The following is a 15,557-nucleotide window of genomic DNA, read 5'->3' as shown; positions in this document are numbered from 1 at the left end:
TATAGCAGGCTACGACCTGAATTGGTGTCTTACCCAATGTTAGCTGCACCTGAAGTATCTCAGATGCATTATGTTGGGCTACCAGTCTAGAGGTGTGCACATCCTTTATGAATATGGAAACACCACTGTCTTTGGAGCTTTGGTCCAAGTTCTGGGGATGAAAGGTGTGGAATGAGTTATAGCCGGTAGTGCAGGGGTGCTTACTGCGGCCTTGAATCAAGTGTCTGTTATAGCACAAATGCAATGTTCTCCATTTTAAGGAGTGCTTCGCGTGAGTGCATTTTGATATATAGACTTCTAGCATTGAGCAGCATGACCCTCATATTGCATTCATTTGTAGCTGTTACGGTGGTAATTTGGTCTTTGTAACACCACCTAAAAAGGCACTACAGGGCTGGTAAGAGCCTTGACAAGTATCCACAAGCCCAGGGGTGACAGATGCAGGCCTTATCTGGCAAAGCATCGAGGTCTGTCAGTCATGTCTTCCCAGGCAGACAGATGCTGGATCCTCCAAGAATGACACCAGAAACTTAGCCAATTGTTGAAATCAATCATTTTCTGCCTGTACTGTGGTATCATTCTGGGTGATGGTAGGATGCTGCTCAAGGGCTAGGGTCATAAGCGCCTGGGCTACATAATCCGAGAGCTCCTCCATGTCTGTTTTTATGTAGTCCGGGAAGGTATGTCTCCGGTCATTCACACCCACATGGACAATGACAGAGTCATATTTGTACCTGTTGTTGAGGGACCTGAGTGCATGTGTTATGTGGTGGATCCTGGCGCCTGACAGGCAGCTGACTGTTACTTTCTCCTTATTCAGCCTAGTGACTGGGACATCAGTGTGCCTCATTATCGAGTCACCTATGACTAGTGTGTTGAGCATGCTGTTTAATTCAATAATTCAGTATTTTTTTGTAATATTAGACTGATGATAGTAGCAAAGAAAATATATGTGATGTATATGGTATTTAAAAGGAAAAAAATGTTAATATGGTTTGCTTTCTTTTGTGTTAATATATGTTTGCCCATGTCTTAATTGATCATTTAATAAGGGTGTTTAAAAAAATCCAAAATTCTCATTCTCTGGAATTTCAAATTCCAATATTGTTTTTGTGAAGAGAAAACTACTGTGTTGAACAGATTGGATTTTCCTGAATTCAGGTCTTCCATTCTTTGTTCAAGCCGCTGATGAGTCAGTTACAACAATAGCTTTGGATTTTTCCTTGGGTTCTGTTTCATTGGGAGTGAACGTTGCCTTTAGAACCAACAGACAGGTCAAAGCATGTAAACATGAAAGAGATTTTAAGTATGATCCATATGATAGAATCTCTTCGTCATCTGTTGTCCTCTGGCCAGTGATTACAGAGAACGCCACAGTGATGTGGTACATAAACAATCAGGGGCACTAGGTTTTACCCTTTGTGCAGGATGGCTGTTAGAGTATTGGAGGTTATACTTGGAGCATTGATTAACTCTCCAGGCTTTACTTTTACCCTTTGTGCAGGATGGCTGTTAGAGTATTGGAGGTTATACTTGGAGCATTGATTAACTCTCCAGGCTTTACACATTCCATCACAGTAAAATGTAGTGGCTGACAAGCCAAGCAGGACCAGGACAGATCCTCGCAAATGGAAATTGAATGAGGCAACCTTTCAGAATTTTATCCAGTTTTAGAGAACACCTCAAAATAGATCACTTCACCTCATTTCATAACAGACAACTAAACAAATTCTATACCATGGCTGCTTGCAGGTAGGTCTGTGAAATGGATGCATTTTCATTCCCTTGGCTGGGAATGTTTCTTTATGCTTTTCTACCATTTCAGCTGATTTCCAGGGTCATTCCAAAGAGTCAGAAGGACTCTCCGTTGGTCATTATGGTGACTCCATTCTGGCCCAGACAGCAATGGTGCTCCCTTCTCCTGTAATTGGCTAAGGGCAATTACTACAAACTTCCTCACAGATTAGATTTACTCACACAAGACAAGAGGAGTTTGATACACACCATTCTGAAATGACTTCGTCTGAACTGCCTTGATTCAGTTTTGATACACTTAGGTAACATATTTCTGAGGTTGAGCAGCAGGTACAGAAGGTGGCAAGAAAGTCTGCTACTGGGAAATTTTATGTTGCTATATGGAAATGATTTACTAGTTCGCAGCACACTAATAACCAAGTCCCATTTGAGCATTCTGCAGAGCTGTTTTTTACATGTGTGTGAGTACTCTCCTCTGGCCTTTCCTATTCCTGTCAAGGTTCATTTGTCAGCTGTTTCAGTATGTATGCCCGTGAATACTCCCTTTTCTTCGCTGTCTTTGGTCAAGCAGTTCTCAAATGAGTTTTATTTGTAAGACCTCCTTGGAAACAGGTGGCACCTACTTGGGATCTTAACTTGAACCAACTGTTCAGGTTGATTTTTACAGTTCATGACATGGAAATCTGTTTTCCTTATTACTCTGACATTTACAAGACAAGTATCTGAGTTGCAAACTCTCATGGTGGGTGAACCCTATTTGGTTTTCCATAGAGATAGGGTTTCTTTAAGAATAAGTCCCTCATTCATGTCAAAAGTTGTTCCAGAGTTAACTGGGGGATTGATGGCTTAATTCAAAATATTCTTTCCTGAACTTAAAAATCATTATGAAAGGATTCTTCATACTTTGGACAGACACAGGCAACTCCAATATTATCTTGACAGGACTATTTCCTTTAGGAAAGCTGACCAAATGTGTGTGTGTGTGTGTGTGTGTGTGTGTGTGTGTGTGTGTGTGTGTGTGTGTGTGTGTGTGTGTAAGTAAGTAAGTAAGACAGGCCAGCTGTTATATCCTTAGCAGGATGTAACACACATAGTTAAAGGCTACTCCATGACTTGTGTACATGTAATGTACACAATACTTGCCTACTCTCTCTGCTTTCGACTCTTATCACCTCCTCTCTGCTTTATGCTCGTATCTCCTAGTTTGTTCTATATTAATATATAATGATGCTGCATTTTACTGGTTGCTGATTTTCTCTAGTATAGCTGCCTTTCAGTTATTATATGCCACATTGTAACTTTAAGCTTCACATTATTCTGTATTGTAAAAAAATTGCCTGTTTGTGGCAGGAGCTTTTTTTCTCAGGCTACTGCTGAAAAGGGGCCAGCACATCCCAGCTGGACTACCCTGATCAACAAAAGCAGTAAATAAGTAAATAAACCTGATGGGCCATTTGTTGTATGGCTGTACCCATAGGGTTTGCTTTGAACTCCCCTCCTCATAGTTATAATATCTCGATTGTAAAACACCACAGTTTTCTATTCTGGGCCGTTTATTGTTTACAGTGTATATGCTTTTCCTTTGAGGACTTTTAAGGGAAAAGGGATTAGCATATCATAGCTGTGCTGGTAGTACCCAGATCTGTCTGTTCTTCCCACAAGAAGAGAAGGTGAATATTTATTCTCTGGTTGATGACCTTGAAGCCATACTTACTTGGCTAACTTAATATCGATTAAAATTGAACACCATGAAAAATATGCCCTTGGCAGTACATGCAACCTAAAGAGACTCTTCTGCCATACCACTGCCCATTTAAATTATGTTTAGCGGTGACAATCTTTTATTTGTGAAAAATCTTGGCATTATTTTTGACTCGCAGCTAATATTTTGGGATCAGGTGTTAGCTGTAGTGAAGTCTAATTGGTTTTATCGGAGAAACATTTCCAAGGTCAAGAACTTAATACCGCAGGCTGATCTCTCGATTGTTGATGCCCTAGTCTCTTAAAGATTGGATTTTTGTAATGCCGTTTACCTGGGACCGACTGATACCAAACTTGATCTTTTGCGCATGGCACGGAACTCTGCAGTTAGGCTACTTACTGGTACTATTCATTGTTGACACATTGTCTGTCTTTTGTGCAGATTTCATTAGCTTCCTATTTTTTATAGGATAACATTCTACTGTCTGTCTGTTCATTCATGACCTGGGTCCCTGCTATCAGAAGGAGTTTATTATACCATGCAGTCCTCCATGTGTTTTGCTCTCAGCCTTTGAGGTGCAGCTAGCAGTGCCATGGATTCACCTTGAGATTTCAGGTTTTTGCACATTTGTCTATCAAACCCTTCCTTTGTAGCATCTACTGCCTTGTTGACTGAGAATCCCAGTAGCTGATCAGCTTTAAGCAGGCACTAAAGACTTATTTGTTTGAAATGGTTTTGCTGGTGTGAACTGATTATTTGTTATTAATTGTATGTTGTAGCTGTTTGTTTAATTCTTATTTAATACATTTCTATTTGTATTTTATGTAAAAAAAATAAAGTAGAACTTGAACAAATAGCACCAAATCAAGCTGTCATACTGGGTCTCATTTTCTGAATTGTCATACAGATAAGAGTTTGATGACAGTTTGCTTTGTGTTATTTTTCCTATATGGTTTACACAGTACATGTTTTCTGCTACCGCACAATCCTGCAATACTCATTGAGTGTGAGCCAATTATAGAACTGTCATGTAGGCAGCCATTATGGAGTCTACTTTGTTTAGCCCCATCAGTCTCCAGCTTATGACTATAGCATCCAAGGGATAGCATGCAGTAGGCCTTGAGATAACAGTCATGCCTCAACGTGAAATGTAATTTTGGCCTTACCCCCTTATATTCAGCATACCTGTGTAATCCCTGATTTGCACCAGTGGATTCTACCACAGTGAGTTCGCTCAGACACAGAGTAGATCTAAACTTTGTCATTTCTCTTTAACCCAACCCAAAGTACTAGCTGAACTTGAGTTTCCTGGTTTGCAGTCAGGATATTGTCCCCCATGCGAGAAGTGACCTAGAAATAAAATATCATTGCTGTACACAGAACTGTTTAACCAAGGTAACCATATAAAGAGAAGGATTGAAAATAAATATGTAGCCTGAAAACATGACATAAATGTTTAAAATGGTAATGTGCTGAAAATGTTTTAAACATAGATATTTTATATGACTGTAATCAAATTCAAATTGTAATCAAATTCAAATTGTTTGCATTGTTTTTTAGGTCAGGATCTTATCCACCAGCACAGTAATTCTGGAACTGGAGACCTGAATGAGAGCATCCCATTGCCAAATCCCTCAGTTAACAGCCAAACAGGAGGAGCTACCTTAACAATAAATAATGATCATCTACTCCCTCAGGGAACAACACTAAACACTACCAGTTCTGGAATTTCAGGTAGAAGTAAACACTTGGCTATATATAATTTGTTGTCCTGTACATGTGAAACTCAAAATAGTGATCTGAATACAAGTGCATACATGCCTATATGTGTGCCCATCTTTTAAATAACCGTTTTTGTTGAAATGCTTTGAAAAGCCTGTTGGTCCTGTTTTCTGTCGCTTTTGAGCTTCATCCTGTTCATCATCTTGTCTGGCAGTGTAGCTCAGAGAATTAGGGCTATGAGTTGTTAAGAAGCTTCATCATGTTGCTTTGATGCTGTATTTGTGTTTGTTAAAAGTGTTTTCACAGTTGGTGTTACTAATTTTTGATATTTTATTGATTTGAACAGCTTAACATTTCGGCATTACGTTTTGCCCCAAGATGTGTATTCTGTGTGTGCAGCATGTGTATTGCTTAGATGAAGAGCATTTTCTGCTGCTTGTGATATTTGTAAATTATTTATTCTCACAATAATTACTGGTAGAAAAATAAGATAAAGCTGCTTAGAATGAACTAAGTCTCTGTGTCCATTTCTTCTTCAGTCATAAGCTCTACTTCAGGATCCACTATGTTCCCTTGACCTTCAGGACTTGAGACCATAATTCTCAGACATTTCTTTCATAAAGATAAGGGCAAAAAGAAGAAACAAAAAAGCCAATGTGAAAGATTCCTCACCAGATTCTCATAAAAAACTACACTGGAAAAAGTTGACTTTGGTACATTTTCTCCTGCTGTTATTTCTGAAACTTCTGTTAAAGTGTTATCTGACAAGTCTGCTATAAAACTGGTTAGAAGTGATAGTGTGACTTCTCTGTCGGTGTCAGAGGAGTGTAGAATTTTGTGCTCTAAACTGTTATTAACAAAGGTTTTCAGATGTTGCGAATGACTGTGAAAAGTGGATGGAGCCTTTAACAAATTTCCAGCAAAGGGTGTCTCTGACCTTTCCCTCTCTGTTACTAGGGTGGACAGAGGCACTTCTTTATAGCCTATTTCATCCAGAATATTCCAGCTCCCCTTACTGGCCTATGTTTAGACTCTGGACCTAGTAAGAGTGGGATTTAAGAAACAGCCAACAATGTTGACGTTGACAGTGTCGTCAGCATCAGCTGTGGTGCTCATGTCAGGACCACAGTCCTTGAGGTCAACTGTGTCCTTAGTGCCAACAACTTTGGTTGAACAGCAGTATCAGAAGTCCTTTCATACTTGTGATTAGGAATTGACCCATTAGGAATCAGTCATAGTACTGATGTCATCAGTGTCACCTTTCCAACCTTCAGGACTGAGGCTGTCAACATTGGCCAGGAGTCAACGAGTATGTTGTGTCTGGTATCAGAGGCCCAGCTGTCAGGATCAGTGCTTAGCGTCATGTCAGCCTGTGCTGACTTTGGCCTTAGGCAGCAGGGCTGAGTGCTCAATTTTGACCTCAGTGTAGTATTCACAGTCAGTGCTGACTGTTCTGCATATGCTACTGTCAGTGCCTTTTCCAACTATGGCACAGCCTCATTTGGGAGCATTTCTTTGTCTGTGGAAGTAGTCATTCTGCTTTTCAGTCAGCAGGATGGATGGGATGTAACATTTTTGCAGGGTCAGTTCTGGATATTTTGACCAATTTAAGATTCTTCTTCATCCACAGTGTCATTATCTTAGAGATCTGCTAGAAAGTATAAAGAGGCACTTAGACTCTCCCCAAGAATACCCAACCTCAGATGTTAAGGATAAAAAAATGTTGAGTCCCCATCATCCTCTTGATGACTCCAAATTTCAAGAAGTACCTAAGATAGTGAGGCAGAGGAAGGGATGACTCACAGATCCCATGAATTTTCCTTAAATGATCCTACTGGAGGCTTTCCAGACACCCAACCTTTTTCCTTGGTGATGGAAAACAAATTATAAAGCAAGTAAATAATTTATAAAAATGACAAAACATTGGAGAACTAATTGAAAACCTAACATTTTGAAAATACTAAGAAGAAACACAGAACAGCTAAGCGCTGCTATATTAGAGTACATTTCTGACTAATGATGGAATTGTATGTATGCAACATTGAGTGCTTTGTAATGCACCTGCTTATTTTGAAGTATATGATTTTGAAGAACAAAGAATTAATTGCAAAAATGAATTGGAAGCATTTCCTTAATGTTTGTTCTGTATTGCTGTTTTGTAGTCCATGTAGTCAATCTGTGTTTAATATGTTCTGTCTGTATCTCCTCTGAAGAGTCTATTGATGCCCCAAGGAGAGTGGCTTTTTATTTTAATTAGTCATGTTTTATTTCAGTAAACTTGCTTGCTTTTCTGACATTTTGTTATTTTAATGTTATTTATTTACTTTATTAGTTGTTTTTTGCTTTTTATGTCATGAAAATATGGCGCAGGAAGTAGTGGTTAGTGTTGTTGCCTCACAGCAAGAGGTTCTCCAGTTCAGTTCTCAGCTGGGGGTGCCTTCTGTGTGGAGTCTGCATGTCCTCCCTGCATTCATGTGGGTTTGCGGCGGCTGCTCTGGTTTCCTCTCACATTCCAAAGACACACGTGTGGAGCATTTCTTCCTGGGCCTCCACTGAAAATGGGCTCTGTTCCAGTCGGACTTTACCGGTAAACAAATGTTAAATAAATAAATAAATGAAGTAGTAACAGTAACTTTAATGAAGTACCTACAGAGTTGAGAAATTGTGCTCATGTAAATAAATAGAGAACTATAGAAGACTTCTTGTTAATTGAGAATAATCCTGATGACAGTGAATGACTAGGACAGAATTCAGCTGTGGGTGGACATCCCTCTGGATTATATGTGGGGTACATGACAAAATGACAAAAGAACTTTGAAAAATGCTGGTCTAATAGTAAATCTTCCTTCGTACACTGAAGAGCAGTTGGAAAGAACTCTGGTGTGACTATGTGAGGTCTTGCCATCTATGCCAGGAGACGTAGGGCAGTGGATGTGTAACATATGCCAACACAGCTAGTTAGAATTTTGTAAAGAGTTATATGTCAGTTGTATATCAAGCTGATTTATACACATGCTTGTGGTGAAAAATGTATTTGTAAAGCTGCATGTGCTAAAGGTGTGCCAGTAGTGAGTCCTGCTGGACAGAAAAGAAATATACATGTATTTCAGACTTATTGTATTGTAACTGATTCAATGTATATGTTGTAACGGATGATACTTTAAGAGAAGAAGTTAATCTCAGTCCAGCTAACTTTGAAAAATAGTAAGAAATTAAATGACTTAATTTGGGCCTTAAAGATTGTATCTTACAGTTCTGACTGCAGCCAGAAACAAAATGTCTATGCCAGAGATTAGTTTATTAGCTCCTGTAGGAAGAGTAGAAGTGCTTTATTGTTCTATGACTTCCAGAAGTTGCAACAGATCTTAGCAAAGCTCTATTCATGTGTATTATCGACACACATGTGTGAGATTCTGGGTTAGTTGCTAGGAAGGAGAGTAGCATGGGAACCAGAAGTCAGATGACCAGATGTATGTGGTGTTATTCTGTAATCCAGAGCAAAAATTATGTTTTAATACTAGATGAGACTGAAGTCTTAGAGCACTCTGTTTTTGGAATCCGACAAAAAAGGATCCCTCACCTACTTCATCTTGCTTTGCTCTACCAAGTGAAAAAGGGAATTGTAATTCTTTAGATCAGTCAGGAAAATATAGTGAGATCAGTTAAGTACTATTTTTCTGTATCTGTGTGAACCTATTCTTCTGTGTTGTTTTAATGTTTCCCATGCTGAAACTCTGTCGTTTATTGTAAATGGATATTTAGTATTTTCATGTTCTTTTATTATTTATTATTAAGTAGATTTTAAACTTTTCATTGTGGCTGGTTCTTTAGAGAATATTTTAACCTTTGAAAGTACTCTATTTGGTGACTGTGTGGCCACTCCTGAAAGCCTTACTACATTGGTCAAAACACTACCATTTGTACTAATATTAATCTCACTCAGTATAGTTGGGTACCCTTTGTAAGAGCCTTAGAGTAGCTGGCTTCTGAAAGTCTGGTGGCAGTAACTACCTTTAGTCTGAGTAGAAGGGGGCTTAGGTAGTAAATCTGTTCCAGCCTTTCCTGTGTGTGTGTGTGTGTGTGTGTGTGTGTGTGTGTGTGTGTGTGTGTGTGTGTGTGTGTGTGTGTGTGTGTCAGCTGCTTGGAGCAGGGATATGAAGCACTGGTTTCACAGGGAGGGTGCTGAAGGACTTGGCTTGGACACTCAGCTGAGGACTCAACTCTAGCTGTGCCAGTGAGGAATCTTATTGTGAACTTGGAGGGAGACAGAAAGAGAAAAATCTAGACCCCAGACTGAGTTTGTTCCTTGTTCATAGGTTCATAGGTAGGTACTAGGCTATCGGCCCTAGGGCCCATACAAGCCTAGCCAAAAAATGTACCCTGGCTTTCGCCACCCAAGAAAATTAGTTTCCTGTGCCCCTGTCGAGCAGAGCCGCAGAAGTGATCCCCGGGGTGAATTTTCCATTTCCCATCCAATCATCAAGATTTTTCTTGAAGAGTGCTGATGAGGAGCTCTGTTTGACATAGGTAGGTAGTCTGTTCCAGAGTATGGGAAGTTTCTGGGACAGGAATCTATCCCTCCAGCATGTTCTGTTTATTGTGGTGACAAGGTTAAGGTCCCTAGAGTGTGTAGCTCAGAGGGATTGGGATTTCTTTAAGTGGAGCATGTCCAACAGCTCTGGGTTTGACATAGCTTTGTATGTTAGGCAGAGATCGCCCCTGAGTAGGCGATATGCGATGGAGTAAAGCTGTAGTTTTTTGAGACGGTCTGCATAGGGCATCTGTTTGAGCCCAGTAATCCTCTTTGTGAGGTATTTCTGTGGTCTTTCCAGTTGTTGTAGATGTCTTGTGAGGTACATACTAAAAGGGGCGTTGTACTCTATATTGGGTCTAATGAGTGATGAGTAGAGGGGAACAATGACCTCTTTTTTTCTGGATGAAAATCCTTTTGTGATGAGATGAGCCATGTAGAAGGATTTCCTGACCACTGTGATGATGTTATTATCAAAGGAGAGACTACTATCCACCTGTGTCCCAAGGTCTCTTATCACATTTTCGGCATTAAGTAGACTACCAGCTATGTGGTAGTTCATGGCTACAGAGTTTTTACCAAAGGGGATGTCAGTACACTTTTTGGCATTGAGCTTCAGGCCATGACTTTGACACCAGGTATCTGTCTCAGTGAGGCCCTTTTGTAGTTTGTCCACATCGTTAGGAGTTTCAATTATGGCTCCTAATTTGCAGTCATCTGCAAACTTTGTACTGTTAAGGGAAATTGTGCTTGATGCAGATTGCTGCATCTGGAAATACTGTGTGCATATGTTTTTGTTCCAAATGAATGTACCTCTTCAGTGTCAGTGTTGAGGATTCAGCTCATTGATTACTGACCCAGAGAGGAAACATCACAACTGGTAACAGAGAAAATAATTGTTTTAATATCATTACATTAAATAAACATACAGGTTTGGATATAACACCCAGAGGACATTGGTATTTAAAAGTGGTATGTCTACATTTCATTTTCAGAATGAGGAGAACTAGGTGTGTTTTTATTGATAGGTAGTGGCTGCCCATCAGTGACTGCAGAATGGGGTAATATTCTAGTGAAACTGGTGGTTGTTACAATGACCTACCCACAGCTAAAAGATTATTTATTAGATATTGAGTAACTGTGGGATGTGAAATATATTAATGACAAGCTTAAGACTGTGGAGGCTGAGTTGTTACAAAAGGAAAATTCAGGCTACAGAGGGACATTACGATTTCAATGCAGATAGGCTGTTTCTATAGAAATGCAAAGTGTGAGATCAACATGTGAATGTGCATGTTTGCATCAGCAGTCTACTAAATCAGATGGCAGTAGACACCCTTATATTTCTGGACTTTGTCTTGTCTTGTCTATCCAATCTAAAGAGCAGCAACAGTTCTTTGAATTTTAATCATGTTTTGGTGCCTCAGGAACTAGGTCATGTTCAGATTATGGGCTTGGAAAGGAGTCCATATAAGCCCACCACCTGTAAGATAATAAACTTTCAGCCCAATAAATATCATGCAGGTCTGTCTTAAAACTTTCGCTGCTATCACATTTTCTTAATCTCATTAGGAAATGTATTCTGGTCCTTTGCAATCCTGTTGCAAAATCATGTTTTTGATTTGGTGCCTCATCTTGATGTCTTCAAACCAAGGTAGTCAAAAACAAAAAAGGTCCTTGCATATCCTAAACACCATGATCAGTTCTTCCCTTTATCATTTGTAAGATAGGATATAAAAGGTTAGGATTTTAAGTCTGTCACAGTAAGACAATCAGTTGACACAGAATATATCTTTTTTATTTTAAATGTCACTGAATTCTAGTTAAAGCCCTACTGTTTGTTTTCAAATTTCTATATCAAAAAGCTTTTTGATAGAGCTATCATCTTTATTTAAAAGTTGATGAATTCTGTTGAAAGACCTACTGTTTGTTTTCAAATGTATATGAAAAAGGACATACAAACTGTATCTTTATCAGTATAAGATTAACAGATGTAAGAGTGCCTCATGCTTTCTAGATATGTTACATGTATTAATACATCTGAATATATTGGAACCACACTTTCTTAGTTCTGTAACATGCTTAGTAAATGTTAGTTTATTGCTGACCATGACACAAAGATCTTTGAAACAATAACATTTTGCAGAAGTTACACAACAATTCTATATTGATTTGAATTTTCAATCAACCAAGGGTCATTACGTTTGATGTTGGAGATAGTAATTGTCATCTAATTTTTAATGGCTTAGGTGGGCAGTTTATATAGTGCATCTTGAAGTGTTAACATCATTTTGAGTAGTAATAATTTTGCTAATGCATATATCATATGTGTAAACATCATAAAATATGCCTGGATCAACAGTGAGATCTGTGAGATGTAAGTTTGAAATATATGATCCAGGAAAGGAGCCATGTGAGATGGTTCTATTCTAGGTAAACTATAAGATTCACATCTAAAGTCTCTGATATCTGCAACCCTGGTCCTATTGGTTTACCAGGTATGAATTTGTGAACTAAAATAACAGCCTGACAAGGTTGGTATCAGTGATGTTTACTCCTATGGAGGGAAAAAGGCCATCATATCTACTCATCCTGTGGATGTGGACAGACGGCTGCCAAAAAGTACAGTCAGGAACAATTAAAAAGTGTTTTATATAGTGACTGAAATTCTAGTTCCTACTTACTGCAGATTTGAACAGCCATGTTCTAATAATGTGAGTAATAATGTATCTGGTCTTGGGTTTTGTGGTTTTGAATTAACTGATGTTTAATGTCAAATTTTGTATTTTGGTGCTAAATTTATGTCTACTGTTCTGCCTCATTTGCATCAGAATCAAACTGAATGCATTTTATGTGAAAATTGCCCTTGCATTATTTTAAACATCACTTAAATGTTCAGCCTCCTGATGATATTTTTGCTTACAGCAGTGAAGTTTATTTTTCTTATTGATCTAATGTTGATAATTAGAGTACAAATGGTTATTCATAGAACATGTATTCTGCTCCTTATTAATGAAAGTATAAAAACATTTTCTAATATTAATTTTCACTTCAATTATTGTGTGATAAATTTCATTACAAAATTTATTTAAACACATTTCAGCTAATCCAGGCCATAATTTTAAGTTTATTGCATTTGATCAAATTCAAACTAACATTAGAGGTGGCCCTTATAACTTATTATTAGAAGATCGTGAATTGACATGGCAATGGAGGACAAATGCTTTTGTAAAACCAGGTTTAAACGACCATTGTAACATCAGCTGTTTGATGAAACTAAGGAGTTTAGATAGAAAATAGAATAAAATAATATTTTTATACCTTGTAGGGTACAAATAAACTTTATATATAACATAAAATATACAACAAATACACATATTAAATATATATAAAAAATAATAATAAATAAAAAAATATAAAAAAACATAAAAAAAATTTATACCATACTTATATATACCATACTTAGTAGGGTTAAGACACACATATTATATAGGTATTCAAACAATAATGGAATAAAACTTAATAAGGTAAACAAAATTAAAATTAAATTTATTTTATTAATTTTATTTTATTATTTTTAGTTCATTGTTGTCGTTTTCTTTGTGCACTTTATAAGTAAACTTTGTGACAGTAAGTGCTGGCCTGAGTTTCAAAACTATCTTTTAATCCATCAACTCTGCATTGCCCATAAAATACTATACCAACCTAATAACACCCCCATACTCTCTCAACTCATAACCCCATATAAAAATCTCAACTCTCTCCGCTCATCCAGCAAACTTCTGACAAGTTCAACAAAGTCTAATAATAATGCTGGTGACTCTCTATTTACCAATGCTATTGGGTCAAAATGGAATTTGTTACCCACTAGCTTAACAAAGATAACTTCATTGCCCCTCTTCAAACAAAACATTAAAAGGCATTTCCAAAATCACTGGCTTTGCTCCTGTCATAAACCTGATTAGTCTATCTCTATTACTACCCAACAAAACCTTTCTATTCCCATCCTCATTATTTCCCCTTACCCTTGCGCCTTTCCATATAAATCCAATCAATTCTTTTGTCACTACTTGTTAATTGAGAATTGAACTGTATGGAGTAGTCATAGTAACTAACTCCTGTACTAGTATTTTACACATAAGAGTATTATCTTTTATTTTTATTTTTATTTTTATATGTTTTTACTTGCTAACTCTATTACTAACTCTTAGATGTTCATTATTATTAGTACTGTTAGTACATTTTATATAACAATTTGTGTGTGTAAACTTTTTTACTTCTTCTCAGAATGTATCTCACTTTGTGGAGCTTTTCTCCCCGGGCCTCTACTGAAAATGGAAATTCTTCCAGCTAGACTAGCCCGGTCAACAAATGTAAAATAAAATAAAATAAAATAAAAAAAGTGAACATTGTAGACTTGAAAAGGAAATGGAAAACTATATCCTGTAAAATAAAATAAAATCATGCAGTTGTTTGTGCATTATACAGTTAAAAAAGACGGGATACTCAACATAGTTTCTTAACTTACTAGTATAGTTATTTGTGTGTTTGTTTCATTTTCATATGAAGTAACATTTTTAAGCATACAAATAGAATAAATATGAATTTGATAGGTTTTTAATAAAATAACATTTAGGTAAATAAGTTGATTTAATATAATAGTACTATATTATTTTAGTAAATGTTTTTATATACGTGACTGTATGTTTTTATTACTTTATTTAGTAAGTTAGAAAAAGCGACTTGTATATATAACATAACATTGCATTCAGTGTGAGTTGGTGTCTATTGAACATTATATTACATTATATTACTTTAAATGTGAATGGTTTTCTAATTGGATTGTTTAAGTGATTGTAGTATAAATACTTAATTAGGTATAGGTAATTATGTCTGAAGAAGTTGCTCAAACATTGAGCGACGAAAAGTGCTTTACATTCAATAAACCTGTTTTGCTTTCATCTCCTGTGGTTCCTTGGATTTAGCCCTTTCTAGTGGATTTGTTTGTCTGGAATTGGAATGTGTTGGTTGCAGATACATTTACCAGAAAAATCGTAGGGGCCTATCCAACATTTAGTTACAAGACATGTAATAATTTAAAACAAACCTTGTGTCTAGAGCAGAGCCGTTTTATAAACAACCACCGCAGTGATCCTCAGGGGACTTTTCCATGTGGACACTGTCATATGTGCCCACATATATCTAATAATTTCAGTTTTCTACATCCTGATGGATCTTTTTTGTTCACACCCAGATTTCACAGTGACTGTAATAGTACTAACCTAATTTATTTGGCCATATGTGATTCATGTCAAGCTTTTTATGTAGGCCTCACGAAGAGAAGACTTCGTGACAGGATCTACAATCATTGCTACGACATCAGGAAAGGCAATGAAAGTAGTGCTTTGGCAAAGCACATTTTGGAATTTAATGCACATAGTTTTAAATTTATGGTTCTGGAACTGCTGGCAATTAACATTAGGGAAGGAGACAACATGAATCAACTGGCTGTGAAGGAACTTAAGTGGATTTTTACCTTAAAAGCGCATTTACATCCAGGTATTAATCAATATGTTTCAGTTAAACCTGTTCTTAACATTAGGTAGTTGTGACATAAGCGGATTCGCTTTGTTGCATGGCTCTAATATTTTGTGTGTTCCTAATTCTGTTTTTCTGTTTTTATGAGCCTTTTATGTGTCCTTTTATTAGGCTCACCTTTCTCAGTCATGGTTTCACAGAGCCATTTATTGTACAATTTCCTTATTTATTATACCTTGCCCTAGGTTGTTACAGGTATGTTAACAATTTGCCTTATACTGATTTTTTTGATGTGTTTTCAGTATTCAG

The 15,557-nt window shown here is 37.2% G+C and overlaps 1 protein-coding gene across 1 annotated transcript in view; it reads left to right on the top strand.

The window, feature by feature from the left end:
* Positions 1–15,557, top strand: part of ZNF236 (zinc finger protein 236) — a 1,651,223-nt gene that overhangs the window by 1,284,593 nt on the left and 351,073 nt on the right. Inside the window, exon 26 of the mRNA XM_044067103.1 lies at positions 5,018–5,191. Coding sequence (XP_043923038.1) covers positions 5,018–5,191 — 174 coding nt within the window. The remainder of the gene's footprint in view (positions 1–5,017; positions 5,192–15,557) is intronic.

Source organism: Protopterus annectens, chromosome 3.part1, assembly GCF_019279795.1.
Source record: "Protopterus annectens isolate FY-2018-M chromosome 3.part1, PAN1.0, whole genome shotgun sequence".
Taxonomy (NCBI): domain Eukaryota; kingdom Metazoa; phylum Chordata; order Ceratodontiformes; family Protopteridae; genus Protopterus; species Protopterus annectens.
Note: the sequence above shows the minus strand (reverse complement) of the source record. Positions and strands in the feature narration are given on the sequence as shown.